Source organism: Durio zibethinus, chromosome 1 (assembly GCF_047325235.1).
Source record: "Durio zibethinus cultivar Kanyao isolate XHJ-2024 chromosome 1, ASM4732523v1, whole genome shotgun sequence".
NCBI classification, from domain to species: Eukaryota; Viridiplantae; Streptophyta; class Magnoliopsida; order Malvales; family Malvaceae; genus Durio; species Durio zibethinus.
Window position 1 is genome coordinate 26973080 of NC_143162.1, and position 27671 is coordinate 27000750.

Here is a 27671-nt window from a genome sequence, read left to right on the forward strand (position 1 = left end):
GGACAACATAACCATGAAACTGTTGAATGTTGGAAGTCCAAGTTCCAGAATTGTTGTTCTTCCATACACACTTTGCACTGGAAATGTGGAACATTCCTGAGTTAAGTCCTTCAATGCAATGCAATGCAACAAAAATAGGATCCGGAGAACATGGGACAACAATCTCTAACATTCATTTGGCCGTGTAATATTGGACCTTGGAATTGAGCAGAAGCTGAAGTACCAAGAACAGAAGCTGTAATAGCAAAAACACGTTGACTTCAATCAAAATGCAATGTATTATGCAGATGTTGAAATTTAAGTCAATTCTTAACTTAAATATTTGCAAAACGAGGGCGCAGCAAGAAGGAACTCAACTTTCTGAAAAACCTATCAATGATTAATTTGAAGTGTAACATTAATTGACCACGTCATATCTGCTAAGAGTAAAATGATCTAGTCAAGTTGGATAACTTGATCGGTTGAGCAGTAATTCAAGCCATTTTAGTGTATTTTTGGTTTGATTACCGTGACTGTGTGACATAGCAAGGGATAAGAAAGCTTACTCATTATCATAGGCTAGTCCCGTTCTCTTTCTCATGCACGGAATTGCCATAATGAAATGATGAATCCAACCACCCTTTAGTCTTTGCTCTTTCGACATAATCTACAAATTGTTTTTGGGCATCAGGCACGTCGAGAGCCAAGTCATCAAGGGATTCTGCTACCCTTAAGAAACCCTTTGTCATCTGATTCATGGTTATGAGCCCTGAGCCAAAACAATTTCCTAGCAAACCGAAAAGTCTTTCATTCTTTTTCTCCATACCCATTACCAGTGCTTTCTTTACAACCTCATGGTGGAAAAATGGCATGCCTATTTCCTTTATGCAGCGACAAGCCTCCTTAATCTCTCCTCCGGTTTCATATTCCTCTAATAGCTTTCCTATTTTGTCTTTGACATCCTCAACAGCCCATCCAGGGCTACTGCTACCACCACCACCACCACCACCACCCCAACACCTTAAAATGCGCTCTCCAGAAAGTCGAGCCTTTAGCAATGACTTTGCCATTTGAAGCACTTTGCCCCCAATAGAGTCTATCCCCAAAAATTGACTCCCAACCTCTTCCAAGTGTTGTGGAGCTAAAACTTCATCCACTACTGCTCTAGCCAAAAACATAGCAAGATCCTCAACAACAACCGGATTATCTAGAGCTGTGTCATCTGCAGATTCTATCAACATCACAAACCCATTTACAACATCATCCGCAGGAAAACACAAAGATGACAGCAAAACAGATGCCATTTCTTTCTCCCTGTTCTTCCGATCCATTGCCAAAGTTATCAACCTTTTAACGAAGATAGCATTTAGTTCACTTGAGTAAGTTATGTTTTCTGCTTCCAGACAACTGCATACCTCAGAGATATCACCAGACAAGAAATATTCTTGAATAATTGATTGAGACTTTATCTTGAATGTTCTAGTAAAACTGTCTTCCAATAATTTTTTTTTAGGCACTGATGTTAATGACTTTAAAGATGAAGCACACACCCAACCTTCAGATGCTGCCTTAGAAACTAAGGACTTCAGTATCTTCTGTGCATTTGGTATGTCAAGCGACAAATCGTCAACCGTGTCAATCATCCTACCAAATCCCTTTGTGATTTGACTTGAGTTAATCAAGCCTTCTTCTGCTGCTTCCTTGAGCAGATCCAGTAGTCTATCTTCAGCTTGGCGCCTTTCCATTGCCATAACAAGAGCTCGTTTAACTATTTCATGGTGGAAGAAAGAAACTTTCAAATCCTTGATGCATCTAAAAGCCTCTTTCTTGTCACCACTCACTACATACTCCATCAACAGATTGTTTATCCTAGCTTTCACATCCTCAACTGTTTTAGTCTTGCTGCCTCCCCAGCGGCGCTCAATACTTTCTGCGTGCATAGGAGCTGCTAGATACCCTTTCTCAGCTCTTTTCAAGACTTCCACCCCCTTTGACTCGTTAGGTAAGAGCGCTATTTGTTTTTTAAGGAAAGCAGGAGGAAGTATGTCATCAACCACAGCTCGAGCTATAAACAATGCAAGAACATCAACTATATCCGGTATATCTACAATCAAGTCATCTGCAGATTCCACTAGTTTACTAAAGCCTTTGTAAACTTGTAGGGCATCAATCACATCAGCATAGATTGCAGATAATAAAACAGCAGCCATTTCTTTTTCTTGGTCATGCCTATCCATAGCCATAGAGACAAGCTTTTTAACAAAGTAATAGTTGTAGTTGGGCATTGCAAGTTCTCTTAATTCATTGGTAGCTGAGACAACATCATCAGTGGCAAAGTATTCCTCCACTATTATTGTTGCCTTCTTTTTGTATGCATCAAAATCACATGTTGATTTTCTTGCGTTAGTATGTCCGTATTCCTGCATCAAACAAATTTGTTTTCACTTTTTATCAAACGGGGCTTTGAATCTTGAAAAAGGAATTAATCATTCTCTGGTAATTCGAAATAAAAAAAAAAAGACATATAGAACAAGAAAAAAAAATCAAAGAAAGAAAAAGGGACATGTTGTGGACTAAACTACCTCAGTGCTATCGTAGTTTGGGTCATTTGAGTCAAGGGAATAACTGTAATCAGTATCAAGTAACCCTCCCCAAGTACCTTTGCCACCACAACCTCCTGCATAACGAAATTGCTGAACGAGATCAATAATGCACTAAAAGCGAATCTTATAAGCAAAAAGCTTAAATCAATTCCTTTTATATAAAACGATTAAATGATTAGGTATCGAACATATTTTGTAATTAACTTTGGGAAGAAAAGAACATGCTTTCATCATTTTCAGCATTGCAATATAACCATATCTACAAGGAATGTCTCCATAATTTTATAGATAGGTCAATGGGGCTAAGATATAACCATATTACAATGGCACCAGCTTTTTCACATTCTCTCCACTGGCATTCCCTGTTGTTCTTGAATAATATTTCAGAATGATATTAGTATTATTACCTTTTTTAGGACGACCATCTCTGGGAGAACGTGAATGCCTGTCATAATTAACTGGACTTCCTTTGCCATGGACGTGTAGTGACCTTGGAGACTTTCGGGTCCTTGGAGAATTTGAAGAAATGATGATTTGCTTCGGAGAAGCGGAAAATGGATCTGCGCTATGTGAAGCAGATTGGACAGGCTCCCGATGTTCATCTGATACAAAACCATCAGTGAAGTCCATTTTTATCTGACTCCACTCACCACCTTCCACTTATTCCTTCAAGTTGAGGAGAATGTGCCACCATTAACTTGCCTAGACTAAAAGTTGGTGAAAATCTGGCTTCTAGGGTCTCTATCACACCTTCATGGGTAATATCTACCTTCTACAACAATCATATTTCATTATCTCGCAATACATCCTTTAATGTCTCCGTCTACTTCATCAAGTTCTGCAGAGTTTAGAGAAAGATATATAGATATTACAAACGCTAGAAACATTTACTTGAACATTTGTCAATATTCCTTCAAGAAGAAATTCAATAGTTTACATTCATTTAAGATGCAAAAAAAAAGATTGAAAAGAGGGATCAGAATCTCCTTCCCTCAAATAAAAAAAATTAAGAAAAAAGAAAACACTCTTAAAAAGTATCAGCAATCTTATCAAAACTATTAAATTTATATAGCTTTTTTTAAAAACATTTGTACTTAGAAAACAGGTATGTGATGTTTATCTTGGGAGAAAAGGAAAACAAAAAAATCTGATGGTATCTATAATCTAATCTTGAAATATGTAACCATTAACACCAATTTCAACCCTATATTAATTAGATTAAATAATTAGGTATCTAGAAATATGGTAAAAAACAATTATTGCCTGGAAAATATGCAAGTTTTTGATTTCGTACATTCACATAACCTATCTTCATTATGTAACTCGATCAAGAACTAAAAAAAAAAAGAAAAGAATATTAGATAGAAGAATTTGAAAGGAAATTAAAACAAATCAATGTCTAAATCAAAGGAGAGAATTGAAAAGTACCGTTCGCCGGAGCGACGTATCACACCGGCGGTCCGATTGATTTCTTTTTGTTTAAAGTTTTTCTAGCAAAACTTTTTTGGTGTTATTGATTTGAAGTGAAGATTTCAGTTTTTAGTTGAAAAAGAAGAAAGACAGTTGCAAAATAGTCGTTGGAGTTCCGTTATAAATGGACGAAGATCCAAAAGGAAGTTTGGGATCCAAGGGTTTAGAGAATCTTGCATTGTGCCTTTTGAAACGGGATTAATTGCTCGGGAAACTCGTGCCGCAATTTGCTCACTTTTTATGGTTTTTCTTTCACTCATTCAATATCAATGCAAATGCAGTTTCTCCGCCGCATCAGAACTAACAGCCTTGTAAATCGTTCAAAAAAAAAAAAGTTTTATCATGTATTCTATTTCTAGTTCCTTTTTTTTTTTTTTTTTATTAGGTAAAATGTTTTCTTGTTAGCCATTTTCACTCACTAGATTTTAGCACATCTAACATCTATGGTGAATTATTTTCAAAAAAAAAAAAAAAAATCTACGGTGAATTGGCTTAAAAAATGTATATATTGGATGAAAAAGACAAAAGATACAAATTATGTTTTGAAAAAAATGTGTGTGATGATTGTGTAGGTTTTTTAAAGGTAAATTATCTCATATTATCTTCCCTAAAATTTTTATCTCTTCTTTAATGTGTTATGTGTCAGTTGTTTAAATTTAATTGAAACGATGTGCTTTACCAATTTATGGGTTTTTTATTTTTATTTTTTAATTTCTCTTGTAAGTAAACTGTTGCTTTTCTCTGTGCTTTTAAGATTGCTTGGTTTCTTGTTTTCATTTTGCTGTCTTAGGTTCTTTTTTTTACCTCATTTGGAATATTGTTTTTGGTTCTTAATATTTGTTTCAAGCTTTTTTTTCTTTTTGTTGGCTGTCAATTTAAAATTTATTATTTTTTCAATGGGGTGGACGATAAGAGTGTTGGGAAAAATGCTTTCGGGTAAGTTTTGGTGAGGTGATTGGTGATTTCTGCATGTATTCAGGGCATATCAAGTGATAAACTAACAAAGTCGAGTTATCATCCCACAAAGATTGGTTTTAGATCATTTAATCTAAGTATCTATTATCAGCATATTCTTACTATAGTTAATTCTCTTGAAAAGTATAAGATTTTTTAAGTTAAACATGAAAATAAAGCATGAGCAGAAAAATGAAGTGCATATGCAAGGAAACATAACATGTAACATAAGCAAAACAACAGCATAAAGGAATAAAATGAAATCAAACAGTAAATGAACTCAATCCTAAACTAAAAACATGAAACATAAAGCATGAACTAAAAACAAACAGAATATAAAGTGTATGAATATAAAAGACAAGCAAAATTTGAAACAGCTAATTTAATGCAACTTGGAAAAGTAAATGATCTAACCTAATGCAAGTGTTTAATGCAATTGAAATCTAAAAATAGTAGATCAATATGAATGGAAATGCAGGAAATTAAAAGTGTTTGAAAGTAAATACAAGAAATAGTAAATTGCTTGAAACCAAAACTAATTTTTCATGCTGAAATTTAAATGTGTTGAACTTAAATCGCAGATCTACACTTCCAAAATGTAAAAAAATCTTGAGTTGAGCTAAGAAACTTAAATCAACGTGTGAATAACAAATGCAAGTAAAGAAATCAGGTAAATCAATGCAAGAGCAAGCTCATTCAAATTGAACAAAATCTAAGTGCTGGAAATGTAAAAATAGAGCAATTAAAAATAAATAAGCCAAATGACAATTGAAAAAAGTAATTTAAGTGCAAGAAATTGAAATTAAGTAAGTAAACAAGTAAATCAACAGGATCAAATAAAGGAAAGAGTGGACCGATAGCTTAGCAAGGAGAGAAGACTCTACAAGTGCTATCACCACCGTTACCTCTACTACCTGTTTGCCAATTAAAACTTCAAAGATTTTTAGAAAAAAAATGCAAATTGAATTTGACAACAAAATTTTTCAGATCCAAAGTCTTATGAATTGAAAGTAATAAAAAAAATGAAGCAAAACAAGCAAGAATTGATGGAAAAAAGCTATAAATTAAACAGTGCTCAGAAAAAGAATTTGCCAAATAACTTTGAGAATGTAAAGAAAATGCATGTAAAAAAATGTAACCTTGTTTGTGGCGAGTTAGAAAATAGGTTGAAAGAGTGAAAGTGTTAGGATAATAGGATTAGGATAAAATATAAAAATGTAATTTTGTTATTATTTTTATTATTACAAAACAATAAGCGAACATATACAAATCCTAAACAAATAGAAGCAATTCCTAAAAAAACGAGTTTTAATTGATCCTTAAATGAGTTTGTTATAGAATATAAACAAACCGAATAGATCTTTGTTGGTGTTCGGTTTGTTTAATAAGCGAACATAAAAATGCTATTCAAGATCGTATGTTAAGTTTAATAAATGAATATAAATAAATAAAAATCAAACATATTCACAAACAATTCGTCGAAAACTCTATTTGTTTATACCTTTAGTCATGCAACATTAGTAATGATGAGTACATGAATATAAACAAATGAAAACTAAACATATTCACAAACAGTTCGTCAAAAACTTTATTCATTTATACCTTTAGTCACACGACATTAGTAATGATGAGTTTTTCTTGAAAAATTCATACCATGAATTTTTTAAAAATAAAAACTAAAAGAAGACAAAAAAAGAAAAGATCGAAAATGGAAAAAATCAAATTTAGATGTGATATCAACACCTTTGCTAATATCTTTTTTTTTAATTATCATATTAAACAAAGAAAATAAGGAAAAATATATTTTTAAATAATAATATCGAATGGATCCCATATTTAAGAAATTTTAAAATTTTAAAAAATATTTATTAAATATTTAAAAAATAAAAAATAAATAGGAAAAATATAAAAAAGAAAAAGTGAAAAAAGAAACCAAATAACTTCACATTTGATATACTTTTAATATTAAGTGAGTCTCACAAAAAAATTAAAATCTAAAAAATTATTTATTAAATGTATAAAAATTTTTAAAAAGTAAAAAGTAAAAAATGAAAAAAAAAAAAAAAAACATATGCATGTCATACTTTGGTATTAAGTGACTCTCACATAAAAAATAAAATCTTTAAAAATGTTTATTAAATATTTAAAAAAAGGAAAAAGCAAAAAAAAAAAGGTAAAAAAGAAAGAAGATATAAGTAGATGTCACGCAAAAAAATCTTAAATTTTTTTTTTAATTTTAAAAAATTTTATTTATTAAAAAAAGTTAAAAAATAAAAATGTAAAAAAAAAAGAAGGTAAAAATGAAAAAGTTAAAAAAAAAAAAAAAAGCTTAACTAGTGGTAATTTGCAGATCCATTGATCTGCACCAATTTATATATGCCGAGGCTAGGTTTTTTATACTTGATGCTATTAAGTTAATAGAAAATAAAAAAGAAAGTAAGTTTTAAAATTTGCAAAATATAAAATATTATAATGGTTATTTCACATGTTAGAAATTTTGTTGGCTTTCCTTTTTCTATATTTCTATCAAATTAGACCATTAAAAAGTGAACATTTTAAGAAAAAACAGGAGGTAATCAATTTTCATATCTTTCCTTTATTTAATTTAAAATTTTTCCTGAGCAAATGAATGATTTCTTTCTTTTTATTGCTTTCCTTCCTTTTTTTTTTTTCTTTAAGCAAACTAAAGGTAATAACAGTTTAGTTCATTTTAGTTTGGTTATTTTGATTAATGTATAGTATTAAGGATTTTAAAAATTAATTCGAATTTGAATTAAATATTTTTTAAAGTTGATTTGATTTAAATTCTATCAATTTGGTTAGATTCATTAAATTTTAAAATTAGTTTTTTAAATTTTAATACAAATTTTAATATGCTTAAATAGATATAAATATAAAATAATTTTTTTATTTTATAAAAATTTAAAATATCTTTAAATTAACAAAAATATATAATTCTAATCGGTTTTAATATTTTTGATTTTTTTTACTTCTTGATCTAAATCAAATAAATATATTTAATATTTAAACTTAAATAAAATCAAATAAGACAAAAACAATTCGATTCAAACTAAACATTATCATTTCAAATCGATTTTTAATTTTTTTTTATTTTTTCTCATCGATATAATCTATTGTCTTAATATAACATTAGAAAATAAGAAAACTTTTAATTATGACAATCAATTTCTTTTAGCGAGATAATCAACTATCATTCCTAATATTACCCTCACCGTTATGATAGCATTAAAACACAATTTGTTATTTATTTTAATCCACCGTAAAATATCTAATTTTATAGCTATATTAGATACAAAGATTGTGCCACATTCTAATTCTAATGCTATTAATTCACCCAAACCCTTTCTTTAATCTAAGGTAATATTTGGATAAATATTTATAAAGGAAAGAAAATGAAAGGAATGAAATAGAAAAGAAAATGTTTTAAAAGAAAAAAAAAGATATATATACCACTTGTTTGAATAATTAAAATTAATAAAAAAATAAAAAAAAATAAAATTTTAATATCTATTGTTTGGATAAAGAGTTAAAAATAAAAAAAAAATTATTCATTATAATAATTTTTTCTAATAATAACTTTTTATTATCAGTGATTTCAAAGCACCTTTAGACTATGATATGTTTACTATTTTGTACGGTATCATAATTGTTATTATATTAGTAATTTTTAATCAAGTGAAACAACAATATATATTTACAAACATTTGTTGATAGATTTTTTTTGTTGTTGTCAAAATTTCATGACACTACCACTTTGGTGATATTTTCATATAAAAGCTATTAATTATAAAAAATATAATCACATAAAAATGTTACATCTCATAATTTCAAAAAATATATTTATTCATATTCCATCATTCATCAAAATCAAATCATCAAAAAATTATAAAAAAATTTTATATTGAAATAGATATGTGAAACTTATTTAAAAAAAGAGATAAATTTAAAAAAATTATAAAAAAATTGTGATGTGATTAAGTTTTTTTAACTAAATTTTTAATATTAATAAAAGAATAGATATAATAGCTTTTTTATAAAAATAATTTTTTTAAAACTTTTTTTTCTTAGTTTTTTTCTCAAAATTAGAGAATTAAAAAAGTGAGAATTACAAAAAGAAACTAAATATTATTAAATTTTCATATCTTTTCTTCCTTTTAAATTAAAAATTTATCTAAAAAAAAATTATGTTTCCACTACTTTCTTTTATTTTCCTTTCTCTCTTCTCGTCAATCTAAATAAAGTGCAAATCTATGCTATGTATTAAAACGGGGATAGTTGCTTTTCACTTGTCCAAATTTTCAAAATTATTGTTTTACCTCTTAAAATGTATAAATATTACAATTTAAAAAAAAAAAACTGGTCGTAAGAAGAACTGGCCTACAAAAAGAACCAAGCATCAATACAGAAAAGCATACAAGCATAAATTGAAAGAAAAAAAATTTTGGCATGAACAAAAAAAAACCAAAACCAAGAACGAAGAGCAGCCACAGAAAAGCAAGCGAAAAAAGAAACAACAAAAAAAAAAAATGGAGAGAGCGTTCAGTTTAGTTGTTCTAGGCAGTTTTAGGCATTCAAATTTGGTGAGGGAGAAGGCAAGGGCGAGGATAATAATATATTGACGGATGTAACCTTTTGAAAGCGACGAACGAGAGGTATTTTTAGGGTTAAAATCAAGATTAATTTTGTAGATAAAAGAGAATCTAAAATGTTTTAGGAAAACCTAAAGAAGAGGTTGAAAGGAGTTAGTGGTGAAATTTGAGTTTAAAAGCATGTCGATGAGTGACGGCCATGGCAACAATGATTACTGTCGATTGTTGAATTCTGAAAAGTGAAGGTTGTTTTTTGGTTTTATTAAGAGGGAAAGGAGAAAAAAATGGAAAGATAGAATAAAAAAAGAAATAATAATAAAAAACATGAAAGTGAAAGGTAAAAGTTTGATTTTCTTATGTTATTTTTTGGTATTTTTTTTATAGCCAAAAGCAATAATATTCGGAAAGCATGTTGTTTTTTAATTTGGTCCAAGGTTTATTGAGGTATTTAATTTTTTTTTTTATATATTTTATTGTTATGCATAAAATCATAAAAATAATTATTTAAAATAAATAAGTGATTATTAAATTAATTTTTTAAAATAGAATTATTAAGGAATTATTGAGGAGTTAATTGTGATATTTGCAAAAAAAAAAAAGAGATGATAATAAAAATTTAATTGCGAGACATTAAATATTATTTTTTAAAATCTTAATGTATTTGTAATATTTTGTATGTAAATTAATATTTTTATTACTTTTGTATTAAAATAATTATAAAAATGTTTAATAAAAAATTAATAATAAGCAAAATTATTTCAAATAAATACAAACGGTAACTCCATTCATATAATACACACATTCTACTATTTTAGTATCAATTACTTAATAAATAAATCTAATATTTTAGCATCAATTACTTAATAAATAAATCGATTTACTTAGCCCAGGGAATGAATACTAGTTTTATTTAAAAAAAAAAAAACCTCAACGACGCAAGGTCGTAGTGTCTAAGAGCGGCTGTGACTTGCTTGGAACAAAATCCCCATTTCGTCAAATTTTGCTGTTTAACTAACGAATCGCCGGCGGTAGTCTTAGTGGGCTAATTGCCGTTAGATAGAACGATAATCGAACATGTCGAACGAAGTAAGTGATTTCGGTAAAGATGTGGTTGATGTTTTGAAATCCCAATTACAGTCTCTCCGAAATAGAGTCAAGGTACTTCTTGCTTTGCCTATATTTCTTAATTCCCTTTGCTTTTCAACTCTTTTTTTATCATTATTTTTTTCTTTTTCTTTCTTTTTTTTTTTTTGTAATTTATTTAATCAGGAATTAGAAACTGAGAATGCAAAGCTATCTTCTCAACTCTCCAAATGTTGTTGCCATATGGTTTGTTACTGGCTCTGAATTTCTTTCTTTTTATTATTATTATTATTATTATTTTTGCTTTTTTTGCTATTACGTGCGTTGAAGAATTAGTTTGAAATGGTACTTCACAACATAGTTGTTGCATTAAGAGGTAAAATCATGCCTTTTGCTGTCCTTGAAAGTTGAATCTTCAATTTTTTTAAAAAAAATTGCTTGCTCTTTAACCAAAGACATGTTCTTTTTTTTTTTTTGCTTCTGGAAATGAAAAACAACTAATAGAAGTAACGGTAAGACCTAGGACAGAACCTTAATTTACAATTAAGTAGCCTTTGGTGTGCTTGTAAAAACTTTATAGGCCTTGGGGAGTGTGGCATGAGTTGTAGGTCTTATTTGGTTTTGGATTTCCATGTTCCTTGTTGTGTGCATTTCATATTTTTCAGTTGATCTAAAAAGGGGGAACAGGTTTTTGGGATAATAGTCATAATTAGTTACCTATGAGACTAAAGTATTGGTATGACGCAGAGAGAGGAGATGCTTAACACTTATGATGTAGAAACTTTCAATCCGGGTTTGCCAAGCCAGAGAAAAAACACTGGAGGTGATAAGACCAGAAAAAAGAAAGCAATAGAAAGAATTCCAGGTTTCTTTCCTAGTCTTTGTCTATTGACTAATTTTAAATATCATTTGAGTTTGTCGACAACAGTGAAAAATCTTTATGGATTGCGTATTGTGATTTGAGTAAACATACAGTGTCTTTGTGTTCAAAGTTTCTACTTTATGTGGCAGAAACATTTGCCAAGTTGCCAACCACCATGTGGTATGTTGGTAGAATGCTTGACTCTTAATTCTAGTGACTAAGGTTAAAATCTTGGTAGCCTCAAATAAGCAAAAAATAAAATAAAATGCCAAGTTTGAATAAAATCTCAAGAATAAAAAGTTTGTTGTGTGGGTTTTTAATAATAAAGTTTCTCTGTGGTCCAATATATGTCCTCCATCATGCATACATGTTGAATGTGAGATTCTTTGTTAGATTCTTGGTAAAACCACCTAACTAGTTTATTAGTGAAGTTAGTCGGCACCTTCAGCCCTTTCTCTAGTTCCCTAATGCATTTACTCCCTTAGTGTGCTGATAAATGAAATATGATATAGCAGAAAAGGATGAAGTCTATACCTAAATGCCCACCAATCAGTTGGTGCATTGTTATTAAAAGATATGAAATAAAATGAACAGGGGTTTACTAAGTTGAATAAACCAAATCCCCCTTGTACCATGTAGCCTGCAGATAAATAACAAGGCACAATCTCCTTTTTGTGGCAGCAACATCTGGTAGTCATTTTTCATGATTTTTCTGATGCTTCTTTTACTACAAATTATCGGATTTGAATTAATCTTGTTGGTTTCTCCTTCTATTGTATGCTTTTGATTTCTATGGTTGTTGTATCCTTCCTGTTTCAAGTTTCATATACTGTTTCTAATAATATACTGTTTCATATGCACTAGATGAAACAAAGCAAAATTTACATATCTGGGATCTTATATTCAGAGATCCATGTGCGATTATTGCAAAAATATTTACCATAGTTCATTCATTTTTGCTTGCTAATGATCGCCATTTGGTTCCTGAGATATGAAATTGGAGATTTGTTGCATTAGCATATAGTGTTTCATGAAACTGCTGCATAGCTAGTCTGGCATAGAGCAATAATTACTAACCTTCTGCTTGATTGCATTATGAATTCACAGAAAAAGAGTGGAGAAGGCAGTAATAATGGCCATTGTAAATTTGAAGTGTATTATGATGTTATCTTAGTGAAACAGTTTCCTTGGTCATGCAATTTTATTTTGCTTAGGCTTATACATTCTCTCAAGTAGTATTATATTTCATCAGACATATTCCTATGTATTAAATTTCATCATCTATCTTTCTAAACAGGTTATAATTTGGAAATCATGACTCACCATTCTAAGAGATATGTTGCCCTAAAAGTCATGTATTTTGGTCAGAGGTATGCAATGCAATCATAATCCCTTGTCATACCTATGTCTTGGCATCAATAGCATAATTCCTTTGGCTAGTGGAAGGAGAGGAGAATAGAAAATAGCAACTGGATAATCATGGTAGAAGAACTGGTTTTAACAATGGCACAGTTCAATTTCATGTAAATTGGTTCAGCCTTCATTCCAGCAAGTCAGGGTCGACCACATCAATGATTTTCTGCCATTCTTTCTGGTTAGGGTATTGTTCCTTCTGGAAAAGCAACAACATCTCCACGAGGGTGGGATGCCCTTTAGTATGTATTTTCTTTAGTAAATGCTGCTACTCCAGTTAATGACTTGCTGGCATTTGAAAAGATTGAGATGTTGAATCTTGGACTGAGTTTCTTCTAGTATTAACATGGCATAGGGTTTTGCTACATAGTTTACCTTGTAAGATGCTTACTTAATACCAACCCATAGTTAATTTAAGATGATCACAGGGTTAAGTCCTTCTAATGCATAGTCTTGGTAGGTTAAGCGAGACTTATTCTTTGCTTCAGTAGGGTCTCTCTTCTCTTTGCATTAAAACTCTGGTCCTTGGCTACCACTATGTGTTTATGTACCTCATTTCCCATTTTATTATTTGATTGTGGAAGCCTTAATATTTGTTTTTTAAGAAAGAATTAAAATTTATAAATTCTAATGAAAGTGGAAGGCAACTAAAGCTTATAATTTCATGTGCTACATGACAGGTTTTATGGTTTTGCTTCAGAAGCACAAATGGATCCTACTATTGAGGTATGGTGCTTAAATTTCTCTTGGAACTAAACTGCTGAGGTATGACAAGTGCAAGACTTGTTTGAATGTTTAAACAATTTATATTTGAGAAAAGAGAATTAACTAAGTATATACTTGAACTAGTATCAGATATGAACTTGTACAATTATTTTTGTTGAATGATTCAATTAGTTTCATTCTTGAATACATTTGTATAATTCTAGTGTCCATGCAGTCTGAAATTTTCAAAGCTCTTGAGAAAACAAGGCTTTTAATTGGTGACAAGAAGGAATCACGGTACTCAAGATGTGGCAGAACCGATAAGGGAGTCTCTTCTGTTGGTCAGGTAAGTTGATCACTAGAAGAACCTCCTTTAATATAATCCCTTAAGAGTGTCCTTTCACAAATTGGAGAAATCTGCAAGGTAGCTGTTGCTGATGGTTTTGATGTTTGGCAAAGAATGTAGCTCTTATTCCATATGTGAAGTTGTGTTTATATAAAATCCATAAATTAACAACATCTCATATTTGGTGGTTTAAGATGTCTTTGGTGTTGAGATTGAGTGGATGTTTTATGTAATATACTGTTGTTGAATCTCTTTCATTTGCATTAGTCCCTATTGAGTCTCATAGAATTGAAATAGACTTCTTTTTTTTAATGCTTTTTTGAGCTTTCTGAAATATAGAATTCATTTCTAAAAGAAGACCAAATTTCTAACTTAATAAAATTCAGAACCACTTTGAAAATTGTAGTGACTTTAGTGTATTGTCTTTATGAGAGCCTTTATTATGATATTACATGTTCGAAATTCTGCTCTCTTTTTTCCACCTTTTAACATGAATTATTTACACAAATATATTAAGATGCTTGAAGTTACCATTGTGATTTGTTTGGCATACCCTACTGTGGAAACTGAATGTATATTGAAAAACTGCTTATATGAATTATACAAGAATCTTAGGTTTATATACAACTAACTAGGGGTTAAACTAGGAAACTAAATCTTCCTTAATTCTAGGGATACAAATACTTAATTCTAGAGATACAAATATAAATATACAGATTACAAGATTACAACCAGCTGTAAATAAGTGTTTTCCCACACTCCCCCTCAAGCTGGTGAATAGGTGTTTTCCATTCCCAGCTTGGAAATAATTCCTTGAAATGTTGCACTGCTGAGACCTTTAGTCAACACATCTGCAAGTTGACCCTTGGTTGATACATAGGGTGTACAAATCAACCCACTGTCTAGTTTCTCCTTTATGAAATGCCGGTCTACTTCAATGTGTTTTGTTCTGTCATGTTCTACAGGATTGTGTGCAATGCTTATTGCAGACTTGTTATCACAGTAGAGTCTCATTGGTCCATCCCACTTGATCTTCAAGTCTTCTAAGATAATCTTTAACCATAGTAGTTCACAAATCCCTTGAGCCATTGCTCTGAACTCTGCTTCAGCACTTGATCTTGCCACCACATTTTGTTTTTTACTCTTCCAAGTCACAAGATTACCACCTAAGAAAGTACAGTAGCCTGAGGTGGATCTTCTATCAGTTACTGAACCTGCATAATCAGCATCTGTATATGCTTCTAGAACTAACCCTGAATTTCTTTTGAATAAAATACCTCTCCCAGGATTGGCCTTCAAATAGTGCAATATACGGTAGACAGCCTGTAGGTGCACTTCTTTAGGACTATGCATAAATTGACTTATCACACTCACAGCATATGCTATATCAGGTCTAGTATGTGAGAGATAAATGAGTCTTCCAACTAATCTTTGGTACATCTCTCTATTTACAGCAGCATCTTCATTAGCTTCTCCAATTTTATGATTAGGATCCATAGGGGTATTTGCAGGTTTACATGCAAGCTTCCCAGTTTCCTTCAAAAGATCCATCACATATTTCTGTTGTGAGATAAAAATACCATGCCGTGAGTGAGCTACTTCAATTCCTAGGAAGTACTTCAATCTCCCTAGCTCTTTTATCTCAAATTCTCTAGCCAAACACTGTTTTAGAGATTCTCTCTCTTTTTCATCATCTCTAGTTACAATTATATCATCAACATACACTAATAAAACTGTGACTCTCCCTGAATCAGAGTGCTTGATAAACAATGTGTGATCTCCTTGACTCTGTTTATATCCCATTGCTAGCATCACTTTGGCAAATCTCCCGAACCAAGCTCTAGGAGACTGTTTAAGGCCATATAAAGCCTTTTTTAGCCTGCATACTTTGTTTACTTCTAGCTGACCTCCAAATCCCGGTGGAACCTTCATATATATTTCTTCTTCCAAATCACCATGTAGAAAAGCATTCTTTACATCAAATTGTTGAAGCTGCCAATTGTAATTTGCAGCCAATGATAACAAAATCCTAACTGTATTCATCTTGGCAACTGGAGCAAAGGTTTCCTGGTAATCCACTCCATAGGTTTGAGTGTAGCCCTTAGCCACTAACCTGGCTTTATACCTTTCAACAGTACCATCTGCCTTGTATTTTACGGTGAAAACCCATTTACACCCCACTGAATTTTTTCCTTTAGGCAACTCTACCAGTTCCCATGTCTGATTTTTCTCTAAGGCCTCCATTTCTATTTTCATGGCTTGCCTCCATTTCTCATTGGATAATGCCTCGGATAATGTAGTTGGAACAGAAATAGTATTTAGGCTCACAAGAAAATTTTTGTGGGATGGTGAGAATTTTTCAAATGACACAAAATTAGATATTGGGTATAGTGGATGCTTGGTACATTCTCTGGTTCCTTTCCTAATGGCAATAGACAAATCATAATCACTAGTTATAGTTTTAGGAGATTCATGCTCATTTTGAGAAACAGAGTCAAAAACTGTAGTTACCTCATTTCCAGAGTTAGGATCAGGTTCTTGGACTGGCACTGGTTCAGGATCTGGAACTTTCCTTCTTGAGTACACCTGTAATTCCTTCATAGAATCAAGAACAATATTATCCTTTGTCACATCTTCTGTATTTGGAATGGGTTCAGACTCAAATTCAGTGTTTGACTTGGGCTCAGCAGAAACAGGTTTCGACTCAGAAGAATTAATTGGTATAAATGTTGAAGAAGGGGGCAAATCAAGCAAAAAGAAGTCTTTATCCTTATCTTCCATGAATGAAGTCTCCCCCTGAAGATAAGGTTGAGTAAAAAATGGTTTATTTTCTTCAAAAGTGACATCTGCAGACACATAGAATTTTTTGGTAGGAGGATGATAGCACTTATATCCTTTTTGAGTTGAAGAATACCCCACAAAAATACACTTAATCGCTCTTGGATCCAACTTTCCCCTGTTATGACTGTGAACATGAACAAATGATGTACAACCAAATATCCTAGGTGTGAGATTGTTTGTGGTATTGAGGTTGGGATAAAATTGTGAGAGTAGTTCCATAGGAGTTTTAAATCCCAAAACTCTTGAAGGTAACCTATTTATAATGTATGTGGCAGTGAGAACAGCTTCCCCCCAATAAGATTTAGGTACATTTGCTTGAAAAAGAAAGGCTCGGGTTGTGGCTAGTAAATGACTGTTTTTCCTCTCTGCCACTCCATTCTGCTGTGGAGTATTAACACAAGATGACTCATGGATAATCCCCTCTTTTTGAAAATAGGTGGATAGACTACGGTTGAAGTAGTCTCTTGCATTATCAGACCTAAATCTCTTGATTCTCACTCCAAATTGATTTTGGATCATGTTTTGGAAGCTTAAAAACACACTATTCACATCTGATTTGGATTTAAGTAAAAAAACCCAAGAGACCCTAGTACAATCATCTATGAATGAAACAAACCATCTCGCACCAGAAATATTAGAAATTGTAGAGGGACCCCAAATGTCACTATGAATCAAGTAAAAAGGAGTAGAACTTCTTTTGTTACTGATTGGAAAAGACACACGTCTATGTTTTGCAAATTCACAAATATCACAATGAAAATCTTCAACATTTAATCCTTTGAACAAAGAAGGAAACATGTTTCTCAAGGTTCCAAAAGAAGGATGTCCAAGACGAAAATGATAAAGCCAAATTTTGTCTTTATTGGAAGATTTTTCAGAAAGAAATGACAAAGGTAAACTATTTTTGATACTACTTGTGCTATTTGATGTCTCAAGATAGTATAGTCCATCCTTCTCCTTAGCAAGTCCAATCATCTTCCCCGAACTCTGGTCCTGAAATTCACAATAAGAGGGATAAAAAGTTACTTTGCAATTCATATCTCTGGTAAGTTTTTGTATAGATATCAGATTAATAGATAATCCAGGAACATGAAGAACATTTTTTAGAACAAACGAGGGATTAACTTGAACATCTCCTAATCCTGCCACTGTGGTAAGTGAACCATCAGCAACAACAATTTTCTTATTACTAGGACACAGGTTATATGTACTAAACTTTTGTGAAGAATGTGTCATGTGATCTGTGGCTCCTGAGTCAATGACCCAAGAACTCGTAATAGGCTTAGCCGAGACATTTAATCCATGAGAACCAGAAGCTTTACCTGAACTAGAAACTTTACCCAAAGAACATACCATAGTAGGCTTTTCAAGGATTTTCAATAAGTTTTTCAGCTTTTCAATCTCTTCCCTGTTGAACTCTCCTTGTTTCTGAGACATCTGTAGTACTCTAGTGATTTTCCCAGTTAACATTTTCTCAAATTGAGTGGTAGTGATATCTTTCTTTGAAAGGGTTCGGCAATGAAGGCCTAAACAGGATTCGGCAATGAAGGCCTAAAAAAGTCAGCAATGAAGGCTGAAAATTTTGCTTCCCAAGAAGAGCCTAAAGCTCTGATACCATGTGGAAACTGAATGTATATTGAAAAACTGCTTATATGAATTATACAAGAATCTTAGGTTTATATACAACTAACTAGGGGTTAAACTAGGAAACTAAATCTTCCTTAATTCTAGGGATACAAATACTTAATTCTAGAGATACAAATATAAATATACAGATTACAAGATTACAACCAGCTGTAAATAAGTGTTTTCCCACACCTACAAGACCCAAAACGATGATCCAAAGCTTTTAAATTTCATATGAAACATGAATCCTGTTAAATTATTTACTTTCAGTAGTAAAAGTTTTGACAATGAGGTTTGCTTGAATAATTGTTAGACTTACTGGCAATTTTTGTACTTTGCTTTAGAATGTCTAAATATCAAGTAGTTGTGAGAACCGACCAAAAAAAAAAAAAAAAAGACAAAGTAGTTGTGAGTATTTTTTGTAAGATGCAAAAGGCCAATGTGCAAGGCCTACCTTAACAGAAATATGTGCTGACACGCTAGAAAAGAAATTTACCTATATGTAGTTTTGTTATTTGATATTTATAACTTTTCTAGCTTGCCTTGACCAAACCTTGTCTTCTGAATTGGATATTGACACATATCCACATTTTGTTTTTCAATATTGATTCTATGGATTTTTTTTTTCTGTTTCACTCTGTGTGTACATGTAGCCCGAAGGTATTGGGTAATTGCCCTATTTTATTTTGCTCAAATACCATACATGTGCTATTGGTTCTTTACCAGAATGAACTGAAATTGATTTTTGTTAAAGATAATTAGTGTTTGTTTTTACACGGTGGTCTTCCCTCAATGCTAGGACATATAATGATAAAAATGTTGGGAATTGGTCATGCAAGAACCATGTAAACGCAGTGGAAATTAAAATTTTTCTAATTCTCAAACCATGGGATCTTGTTGATAATAACTTATACAATCATGCAACAAAATAAGCAAGAGCAGAATTTCGATACCTTGGGTAGTTGTGTGCGATAATCACCAAGAAACACCAAGCTTGGTTGTTGCAAACCAACAACTGAATAAGTGTTCAGCCTCTAACTTTAGTCCACATGAACAAGGAGGAAATAAACTTCATAAAAGTATGGGAAGAAGCTGGATGAATCCTACATTAGTAGGATATGTGCTTGCCCGCTTTTGTTTTCTCTCAATTTGTTCTCAATGCATGAGATTGATTATTCTATTGAATAGCATGAAGAGAAGGCGTCACTAGTCTTCTTTAAATAGAGGAAGGGTTTAGCCAAATCCTATTCCAAATAGAATTCAGAGGTATGGCCAGCTATCCTTTATTCCAGTAGGCATTGGGCCTTTAGTAATTCCACTATTTGCGCCTTTAATTAATTTTATCCCAATAAATAACTCCAACTTAAATTAACCCAATCCCATTTTGTTGCCAATACCAGACTACCACCGGTGCAAGAGTTCATCAACAACCAAGATTTGAAGAATTATTCATGAGGCTGTTTATTCTTTGCTTTATGTACTTTCCATTTTCGAACCTTTTTTCTCTTCAGCTTTTTAGCTTGGTGCATATCTTGTTCTCCATTCAATTTTAACATGATGGACCTAACTTACTTTGAATTATATATGTGCCCCTATTCTGCCACTAATTGGAGAAAAATTAGAATTATTCATGATGTTGCTCGTTATTTCCATGTTTAATGTTTATTCTTGCATCCTGTTTTTGAACAATGGTTTACCCCCATATTTGAATGTTAAGAACGTGGAAAATGTTTGATGCAGGTGATTGCATTGTTTTTAAGGTCAAACCTCAAAGAAACTGATGCAAACAACAAAATTTCTGGAGAATTAATTCCAGATACACGAACTGGTCAGCCGGTTATTCTATCCTGGAGTCTCTAACTTAGATTAAAAGCTTTATCTTTAGATATCATCTGATGTTGGCAATTCATGGCTTTTTCTTGAATTCTATCACTTTCTAGGTTCTACTGCAATTGAACATGAAAGGACTTAATTTTTAACTAATAAAGGCTAGCAAAAAATAGAATTTTAGGATGTACCGTTTTGGTTTGAGGGTAAATCAAACTATTTAAAGAGCTTGGATTTTATACATGTTAACCAGTCTTGGTTGTCAGCATTGAGAGAACTGATTATGCAATTGGAGAAACTAGAATGAAAACTGTGGGTCAAAGTAGTGATGAGATGGAATAGGATCCTTGTATGTAAATATTTTAGGCCAATGAGTGGGCTAAATTGTGGAGTAATAAAACTCTAGTATCATAATTGTTCCAATACCTTGCATGTCTTTAATGTTCTCACTTGTGCTATCAAGTTAAACTCCTGAGCAATTCCAGTGATTACTCATGTATGAAAGTGCAAAGTAGGGCACAATGCCCACGCATAATAGGGACAAACTAGTACAAAAGTCACAAGTTTCAGGAAAATAAATCAGATCAAGATTAGAACTAAGTAAATAAATAATTCATTAATTTCTGTTTGCCATGAGCATCACATCAGTATTCTGTATTGGTGAATTATTGCCTAATCCGGATACCACGTTAGAAGACGAATTATAAGATCTTTGCCCGGTCTTAGTGGAAAACTTTCAAACTTCAAAGTTTGATGCATTTGAGCTTGGTCTCTGCAAGAAAATTCAAATAGATATGAAGTAAAATTCAATGCATTTTAAAATGGTTTTAGCTATTTATTAGCTTTTTCCTATTTACAAAATTATGTGAATAAACTGACGGTGAAGTTAAAATGAAAAAATATATATCTTTGATCTTAACTCACACTGTTATTATTTTTTTGAATCTTTGTCAGAAGGAGAAATTGATTATGTGAGAGTACTGAACCGAGTCCTTCCAAACGATATTCGAATTTTAGGATGGAGTCCTGTTTCAATTGATTTCAATGCAAGGTCTTTCTAAAATTTTAAAAAGTTGATTTCCTTTTTACATTTTGAGGATGGTTGTGTGGATTTAGTTTACAGAGGATAATAATCCTAGTTCATCCTTAATGGGTTTATGGTAGTCAGAGTTATTGGCTAAGTGTTATTATGAAAATTTTCTTTTCAAACTCATTATATTATTTATCTTATGGGTTAATACTTTTGCTTATTGTCTGTACTGCAGGTTTAGCTGCTTGGCTAGAGAATATAGATACGTCTTTTGGAGAGGAAATTTGAATCTCCCAGTAAGCAATCTTTTTACATGGATTCTGAGTTCTGAATTCTGACCATATGCTGACCCTACTTTATGAGGTCTCATCAGAAATATGAGATAATGAGATTCACAATATTGTAATATTTTTTTATTTATTACCAGGCTATGGAGAATGCAGGAAAGAAATTTATAGGAGAGCATGACTTCAGAAACTTTTGTAAGATGGATGCAGCAAATGTACACAACTACAGGCGGTGTGTTACATTGTTTGAAATTTCTTCTTCTAATATTAGGTAAGAATCTGTCTGTTCTGGTTGATGCAAGTGAGAATATATATATATATATATATATATATATAAAGAGAGAGAGAGAGAGAGAGAGAGAGAGAGAGAGAGAGAGAAGCCAGATTTTCTCCTCCAGATTTTTGTTTTGCTTGATTCATTCTTTTGGTACTTCAAAATTAATCGGTTTTAACATATTCATGAATATCATAGTTTTTGGTATACTGTCCTTGTTATTATTTATTTTTCTTAAATGTCATCAAATTAGTTGTTGAACTTGTGCTTCTATTATTTCTAATTTATGGCTGACATGAATTCCGTAACCTGTCTTTAGTGCTTATACCACATTTAATCCTCTACAGTTGCCAATTTTGGTTGGATAATGTTGATGTATCAACAAAAAGTCACTTATATGATCTGCCTAGTTAGAATGTATGAAACAGTGGATAATCTTTTGTTATATTCACAGGCTTGAAGGTAATCAGCTTTGTGCAATTAAAGTTAAAGGTAGTGCCTTCCTATGGCATCAGGTTCGGTGCATGGTTGCTGTACTATTTATGATCGGCCAGGGTCTCGAATCAGTTGAAGTGCGTGACAGTTGTTCTCGTTACCTCTTTGTTTTCTGTTTTTGCTAATTTGCTTGCTACGTCAGAGGTGGAATTCAACAGACACCAGAACTCAATATTTTTCCTTCATACTGGTCCTTTTTCCTGACATTGACTGGTATGAGACATGATGGCCAATTCAAAAGTTAATTATGGCATCCTTTTACCTCAATTTCAAAGGCCGGCCTAGTGTGTGCATTCTGGCATAAACCAATAATTCATCCATGGTGATGAATTTATAGCACTCTGACTGACTCTTCAATCCAGAATTTCATGCTTAGAGTTTGCTTTTCCTTAACCCTTATAACTAGTTATAAATCACGAATAGAAATGGGCATAACCACCTTGAGTTAGAACTCTTGGCATAAGTGATGGTTATGGAAAGAATTTCCTGGGATCTTCTTGTAAGCATGGGATGCAGCTTTAAAATGATCTTCAACATGGTAACTTGATTATAAGATGCTTAAATCTTTTTAACTCTTTCGAGAGTATTTTGCATGCATCTTTATTTGTGGTATGAATTACATTAGCATTGAATGATCAACCTGTCCCTTTTTGTATAGGTGATAGATTCATTACTGGACACAGAGAAGACACCAAGAAAACCTCAGTATGCCATGGCTCCAGAGAAACCATTGGTCCTTCAATCATGTGAATTTGAAGATGTCAAATTTATTTGTTCATCAGGTACATGATACACAAATGGACCTTGAATCCTTGCTTACACTGCATGGAGGATACTGATTTTTATCTACAATTTGTTCCGATCGAGAGAAAAAGGAAGAATGTTTTGCAATTTGCATCCATATATTACTCACACCTTTGCCAAGTTGGCAACCATTTACACTTGAAATATTTGTGTTATCATGTGGTTTTATGTGTAGATTCTGGGAAAGCACTGCGTATACACTTGGAAAATGAATGTCAAGCATACCAGCTCCAATCTGCAATTTTTCATGAGGCTGTTCTGAGCTGCTTGCCTTTAGCAAATGGTGCAGAAACCAAATTTCTATCATATCATTTCTATCAGTCTTACTTTTCTGTTTATCTGTGTTGCTGAAAGAGCTTTGACTTTTTCAGACCAGAGTACATTGAATGAGGGAACAATCAAGAAGGTGGCTTCCCATGTTCCTCTCTTGTCACGGCCAACTGAGCGTAAGTGCTGCTACTCTTCGGGCATTCATTAAATTGAGGCTTTAAATGCATATCATTGATAGAAGATGAAAGTACCTTGTCATTATTCATATTCATGTGGATGTTTGAATAGGAGTCATTAAATGCATTTATTACCACCAAAGAGAAAAAGTTGTGTAGGAATGTTCAAAGGTTTGCTTGTAGATAACAGAGTTCCAATCAAACCTCATATCTGTTTGCTTTCTATGACTAAAATGTTTTCATCAGAAAATTGACGATCATGGTTACTTCCTTGGCAATCAGCCTTGTAGAATGCTATAATAGTCATTAAGGAAATGCCTGTTTTGGAAGAAATGAATACTTTTGATGTACAAATAACATGTCTCTTGCTTGAAAATGCAGGGTGGCCCTCCTGTACTTTTTATTCGCCCTTAATCTTTGCTTACATTCATAGATAGAAGCTTAATGGTTGGTTTTGAAATGAGGAATAGAATATAAAAACTTGATAGCTTAATTGTCTAAGTTTTTTATGATAGATGTGTTGCAGCAAACTCCAGAGTATTAACCTAGACAACTTTTTTGTTTTTTCTTCGTTTTGGTCTAATAATAAAATGCATTTAACCTTTTGGCCTAAGCTTTCCATGACCAACTGAAAACCCTCATGCGTTTTAAAGAGATTTATAGTGTAGTCTATAGGTTTTCTACATAATATCTGTAAAACCATAGTTTTCTTTTACTTTCTGCAGAATGCTGGCATTCTGTATGTTTTTCTTCAACTTTTGCCAATTGACATGTCCTAAACTTAACTTTCCAACCTTTCTTTTTTCTTTTCTACCTAACTTGTTTCTCCCAGCATCATACGAGGAACGGTGTGCCAAACTGAATTCAAGAAGATGAAACTGGAAAACATTTTGGGTAATCATTCTGACTTCATTATCCTTCACCTCTAAATTTTGTGATGTACTATGGAATAAGTATGGATTTCATAGTTTTGAGTTGTTTGCTGGAAAGCATTTTGGTTAATCATGTTGACTTAATTACCCTTCACCTCTAAATTTTGTGTTGTACTATGGACAAGTACGGAATTCATAGTTTTGTGTTGTTTGTACTTCTTAGTCATGCCAGGGAATATGTAATTTTACAAATGGTGAATTTTGATCATTATCATCTAAGGAAAAGTGTTCTCTCGTATGGCTTTCACAGTTTTCACTATATTGCTTTTACTTACTTTTCTTTTTGGCTACATTGGGAGCAAAGTTAAAATGAAACTAAAGCACAAATAGTCATGGCCAACAGGTATGAGATTCGAATCTCAAAGTTGTAATTTTTTTCTTCTGTTCTTAAGTTGTTACTTCTTTTGTACTAAAAAATAAAATGAATCACCAAGCACAGGCTCAACAAGTAGGAGGCTCTTCAGACGCATGAAATCCCAAAGATAAATACCGCAAGCTATCGGCCGTCTAATCTGCCAGGTCAAAGCGGATTAACCTTTTTTTTTTTTTTATCACAGGTTCACATATAAAGTAATTACTTGAATATGTTTAGTTTGTGGTGATTAATCTTCCAAGTTATCTGTTGTTTACCACTTGGGTCATTGATCTTTTATAAGGACTAAGGAGATAATTTTGGAGGGCATCATCCCTGTCTATGCTCTTTGATCCACTTCACTCTTCAACTACTAAGTAGAAAAAGCCACAAAGGGGAATTAGGGCAGACATTAAGGGCTAGTATTGCATGCAAAGGCAACACCTTGAGATATGGGATTTAATATGGAAAACAGAAGTGAAGTGGCGAATACCAAGACATTCTACGAGGCATATTTGAAACATGTGCAATTCAAATCACTTACCATGCAGATCTGTGAAACGGAATTATAACATGCATTTCCTCAACAAAACCAGTGATACGATGAAACCACTTTTTTTTTATTAATTAGCGGCAAGAGGTTTTTGGGTTTTGCTCAATGCGTAAATACGTACGTCCCTTTCCGAATCGGTTTAAGTAGGATTATTTTTGTTAAATTTAATAAATTTGTAAAAAAAATTATCTTATCATAGTCTTTCACCAAATTTGAAACCACTTTGTTATGATGGTGCTGTGGCAATTTTTCCAAGTATTTAATTTCCATAAAAACGAACAATATGTCATGACAATTACCCTGGAAAGTTTTTCATCAACACAGTAAATTACGATCAATGCTTCATTGACTGATGATGAATTGTTGGAAGACGTGGAACCGAGGGAGGAATCTGTACGTGCGTGAGCTGAGAACTTGGTAATCGCGCAGAACATAAGGGATGATCGAGGTCCTTGTTAGCCCAATAACCTTAATTTGCCGCAATTGGGCCGGTGATTCATTCAGTTTTCTACCTTAAGTGGTACTTCCTTCATGATGCATCTATATGAGTTTGTATCTGTTTGGTAAGTAGTCAAATTGGATGTACTTCTGCAGATGGCTTACAAGGAAAATGACAGCAGATAAAAGTATTCATTCGATTAATTTTAGATTGAATTAATTGAATTATATTATTTTATTTTTGTTAATTAAATCAAATTTATAAATTTTAAAAATTAACCGATTAATTTTAATTCGATCGATTAATTTTTTTAGTTTTTTTAAAATAATAAATACATTTAAATTAAATTATACTTTAAATTCTTAATTTTTCATATTTAAAATAAATTAAATAAAATATTCAAAATACTAAAATATTTTGTTAAAAATTTTAACAAGTTATGAAATTAAATGATTTATTTAATGTATTTTTTATTTTATATTTGGATTATGTTATATTTTGATTAAAATTTTGGTTAATTTGGTTTTCAAATTAAATTAATCAAAAATCGAAATTTTTCTAAAATTATTTTCATTAATCTATCGAAATTAATTCAATGACTGATTAATTAAATCGATTCGATTGATTAATTTGCTTAAAACCAAATTATGAACACCCCTACAAATCGAGTTTACAAGTTGTCCACAGTGGCAATACTTGCAGCAGACTTGCCCCTGGCATTTACTACAAGGACAAACGGTAAGCATCACAGATATGGTATAACATGCTCCCGCGGAAACAAAAAGTTTACCACATGACAAAACGGTAAGCATCACGATCTGGTATAACATGCTTCCACGGAAACAAAAATATATCACACGACAAATTTGAAATAGGTAATAAGCATGTACAACAGGACAGAATCTGGATTCTAATATTATATTAAACATCCAACCTTAAATCAATTGGTGTAAGATATAGGAGTTTAATTTGAATATAAAAACATAAATAATCTAATATTTACCAGATGTAAGATAATATCATTTTAATAAAATTTTCTGTTCGTTTTGTCGCCAGCACCTGCTATTAGGAATCCTTCATTTCTATCCTCTAATTATTCCTACAAAAGCATCATGGGAATTGTCTAGATCAAACAATAAACTAAAGGTTTCTGAATCAGCTGAGCAAATGGACATGACGGTGTTGATGCTGAAGCTAAAGCGGCGAGATTGGAAGCAGTTTTGCTTGAAGTGAAACTATATTGGAAGTGTCAAGATCTGATTTTGGATTGTGCATCCAATGTTCTGTGTAAGAAACAGAATGATGCCTGTCGAGAATGCTTCTTTAAAAGTTTTTATCAAGGTTGAATGCATAATTTAAGGATGTAGATATGCCTTTGAGAAGCTGACGGAATTAGTCAATGTCTTTGATATATCATGGTGAAGTATCCTTTATACATAAGCCTAAATCTGCAAATATACGTGTTCCTATATATGTTGGTTCCAAGCAGGAAACTCTCAAGTACATATAATTGGCATTGAGGTATAAAGCTGCTGGCTCTATATGTCCTGGTGTGCACTTGTATGTATCAATCTTCTCCTTTTATTATTGTGTACTAACAATTATTTAATAATTATGGTGGTCCGTGGAATGCCATACTTTGCATATACCTATCTTTAGGACGAATCATGAAGGAGTAAAACCTGATCGCTTCACTTTTGGTGGTGTTCTTGCAGATATGAACATGCATTTAAAAGTTCA

The 27671-nt window shown here is 32.1% G+C and overlaps 2 protein-coding genes across 3 annotated transcripts; one reads left to right on the plus strand and one right to left on the minus strand.

The window, feature by feature from the left end:
* Positions 1-471: 471 nt before the first annotated feature.
* On the minus strand, positions 472-3420 carry LOC111311184 (MA3 DOMAIN-CONTAINING TRANSLATION REGULATORY FACTOR 2-like). Its single transcript, XM_022910557.2, has 3 exons — positions 2990-3420; positions 2562-2656; positions 472-2399 (listed from the first exon to the last, which is right to left on the minus strand). The coding sequence occupies exons 1-3, from the start codon at positions 3210-3212 to the stop codon at positions 552-554; spliced, it is 2166 nt and encodes a 721-aa protein (XP_022766292.2). The 5' UTR covers positions 3213-3420; the 3' UTR covers positions 472-551.
* A 7085-nt stretch (positions 3421-10505) lies between these two features.
* On the plus strand, positions 10506-25489 carry LOC111312204 (Pseudouridine synthase family protein). 2 transcript variants are annotated; one of them, XM_022912264.2, is made up of 15 exons: positions 10506-10774; positions 10886-10945; positions 11447-11564; positions 12859-12931; positions 13655-13700; positions 13915-14025; positions 20233-20320; positions 21274-21370; positions 21585-21645; positions 21777-21907; positions 22365-22482; positions 23064-23187; positions 23385-23492; positions 23581-23655; positions 24488-25489. In XM_022912264.2, exons 1-15 carry the CDS (start codon positions 10691-10693, stop codon positions 24529-24531), a joined length of 1338 nt encoding a protein of 445 aa, XP_022767999.2. In that variant the 5' UTR covers positions 10506-10690; the 3' UTR covers positions 24532-25489. The 2 variants fall into 2 exon arrangements, with proteins under 2 accessions (XP_022767999.2, XP_022768001.2); XM_022912266.2 differs by lacking the exon at positions 11447-11564 and having other exon boundaries at positions 10514-10774.
* Positions 25490-27671: the final 2182 nt, after the last annotated feature.

Bases quoted from the DNA above. Each gene is read 5' to 3' on its own strand.
- LOC111311184 (XM_022910557.2), bottom strand. From the start codon at position 3,212: ATGGACTTCACTGATGGTTTTGTATCAGATGAACATCGGGAGCCTGTC. The intron at 2,657-2,989 runs GTAATAATACTA...TTCGTTATGCAG, and splicing joins AGATGGTCGTCCTAAAAAAG to GAGGTTGTGGTGGCAAAGGT. The intron at 2,400-2,561 runs GTAGTTTAGTCC...TGTTTGATGCAG, and splicing joins CAAACTACGATAGCACTGAG to GAATACGGACATACTAACGC.
- LOC111312204 (XM_022912264.2), top strand. From the start codon at position 10,691: ATGTCGAACGAAGTAAGTGATTTCGGTAAAGATGTGGTTGATGTTTTG. The intron at 10,775-10,885 runs GTACTTCTTGCT...TTATTTAATCAG, and splicing joins CTCTCCGAAATAGAGTCAAG to GAATTAGAAACTGAGAATGC. The intron at 22,483-23,063 runs GTGCGTGACAGT...CTTTTTGTATAG, and splicing joins AGGGTCTCGAATCAGTTGAA to GTGATAGATTCATTACTGGA.